This window comes from Echinops telfairi, unplaced genomic scaffold (genome assembly GCF_000313985.2).
Source record: "Echinops telfairi isolate 266 unplaced genomic scaffold, ASM31398v2 ScPeMD7_70;HRSCAF=299, whole genome shotgun sequence".
Lineage (NCBI taxonomy): Eukaryota > Metazoa > Chordata > Mammalia > Afrosoricida > Tenrecidae > Echinops > Echinops telfairi.
In genome coordinates, this window is record NW_022103968.1 from 63,763,952 (window position 1) to 63,766,399 (window position 2,448).

The 2,448-nt window shown below is 57.6% G+C and overlaps 1 protein-coding gene across 1 annotated transcript in view; it reads left to right on the top strand.

Moving 5' to 3' along the window:
* The first annotated feature begins 1,310 nt into the window (after positions 1-1,310).
* LOC123521851 (cadherin-23-like) overlaps positions 1,311-2,448 on the top strand; it is a 48,543-nt gene continuing 47,405 nt past the window's right edge. Inside the window, exon 1 of the mRNA XM_045291691.1 lies at positions 1,311-1,354. Within this exon, the coding sequence (XP_045147626.1) occupies positions 1,311-1,354 (44 nt within the window). The remainder of the gene's footprint in view (positions 1,355-2,448) is intronic.

Below are 2,448 nucleotides of genomic sequence, written 5' to 3' on the forward strand. Positions count from 1 at the left end.
AAAAGGTCGGAGGTTCAAGTTTACCCAGAGATGTGTCAAAAGAAAGCCCCGGCAAACCGCTCTGAAAACTGAGAGGCGCAGCTCTGCCGCGACACCTGCCACACATGGGGCTCCGTGAGTCGGAACTGACACACGGCCACTGTGGTGGTACTCCACACTCAGCCCTTGAGCAGAGGGCGGAGACAGACCCTGCTGTCGGGTTAGTGCTTTGCTATAAGGCCATCTGGGATAACAGACTGGCTACAACCACTCTTTGATATCTAAATAGCATCACGAGGCAGGGGCATGCGGTTGATTACAGGAGGAGGACATTCGCCTGAAGGTCTTCGGTGACTTAATCCAGCTCCCTGGCCACTCGTTCCCTCGTGTGATCCTGACCTGGCCCATTCCTCGCACTACCCCTTTTAGACACAACTGTCTCTCTTCCAGGAGAAAGATGGGGCTTTTTAGTCCTGTAGCGTTCCAGTCTCGGGACCCCACAGGGCCTATTCGGCCCTGTCCTATAGGGTCACTACGAGTCGGCATCCATTCCGCGGCAGTGAGTTTGGTTTGGGGTCTTGTCTGTTTTCCAAAACCAAACATTCTACCCCTGAGTCTATTCCAACTCGTAGAGACCCTGGAGAGGGTTTCTAGCCCACTGTACACCTTTATGGGAGCAGGCAGCTTCGTCTTTCTCCCTGGACCAGCCGATGGCTTGAACGGCTGACCTCGCCTGCTTCCTCCCTCTCTTCCTCTCTGACCGCCTTCGAGTTGATTCTGACTCACGGCCACCCTAGGACAGAGCAGAGCCGCCCCTGTGACTTTCCGAGGCTGTAACTCGGTGCAGGAGCAGAGAGCCTCAGCTTTCTCCCACAGAACGGCTGGAGGGCTTGAACTGCTGACTTTATGGTTAGCAGCCCGACGGCAGACTTCAGCTTCACTCTCTTCTCTCTGTTTGTCCTCTTGGGCAGGAGTGGGTTGGGAGATACATCGATGCCCTCTCACCCCACCCTCCCTGCCTACACAGGTTCTCCCTGGACAAGGACTCAGGGCTGATCATGCTGATCGCCAAACTAGACTACGAGCTGATCCAGCGCTTCACCTTGACCGTCATCGCCCGGGATGGGGGCGGCGAGGAGACCACTGGCCGGGTCCGGATCAATGTGCTGGATGTCAATGACAATGTGCCCACCTTCCAGAAGGATGCCTATGTAGGTGCCCTGCGTGAAAATGAGCCGTCTGTCACACAGCTGGTGCGGCTGCGGGTAAGAAGCCAGGGCGTCCCGCCACCTCACCATCCATCAGGGCCTCCCACCCCTGTGCCTCGCACCATGTCCCTGGTTACTGGGCAGTGCCACACGATGCCTGCCTCCACGTAAGTGTCAGGTCACGCCTTAGTCGGTGGATGCCCCCAACTCTCTCAGCACACCCTGGAAGTAGAGAACAGCTGTAGGTGGAGACCCCCTTCTAAGCCGTTAGTACCTGCTAGAATCGCGACTACTGCTGGGGAAGGGGACTCACAGGCCCTGGGACATAGCCCCATCGGTCAGTGGGCAGCCGGGCTGGAGATACTGGCACCCAGAGGTGCGGCCATTCGCAGCAGAGGCAGGACGAGAGCATGGGACTCTGTCCTCTGCGTGGTCTGCTGCTCCAGTGCCCTTTCACGAGACTAATGTCCACACCCCCGCCTGCCACTCCGACAGACAGGACCAGAGCCGTCACATAGAGCTTGTTTCTGAAGCCAATGAGGATAGAGGCGAGAGTGGAGGGGTGGGCATGGGGAGACACTGAAGACATGGCCGTGTGTCCACCCAGCATGCCATGGTGCTCATAGGACCCGGACTCCCCCTCCCCACCCTTCTCTGCTCCAGCCTCGCCCAGGGTCGTGGGGAGCCCTGAGACTTGCAAGGGTCTGAGCAATCTGGGGAAAGCTGAGTAATGTAGCCTCCCAGAAGACAGCCCTGACATCATTCCAAAGGACTGCCCCATCCTTACGTGCATGCATTTATTAGACCCCACTGTGCGTCAGTCCCCGTGCTGGGTGCTAGGTAAGCAATAGCAGTCAGCCAGTGGGAATATCTTCTCTCCTGGGGCGCACAGTCTAGCAGGGCTGGCAGAAGACAAACCCACCACTGCAGTCTGGTGCAAGGTTCAGAAGAGAGCCCCGGCTTTAGTCAAGGAAGAGTTCTGTAGGTTGGGGTATTTGAGCTGGACCAGGCATCAGTCATGCGAGGTACGGGGTGACCTATGCCTTCAGGATCAACCCCAGCCTTCCCCACTCTTCTCAGGCCCATTCCTTGCCCTCTAAGTTCCCCAGGCTACCCATGTGCACCAAGGAGCCCTGGGGGCCTAGCCGGCTAGACCTCAGGCTGCCTACCCACAGGTCAGCAGTTCAACACCACCAGCCAGCCTCTCCTCAGAAGAAGGATGAGGCTGTCTGCTACCCTAAAGAGTGACAGTCTCAGAGAC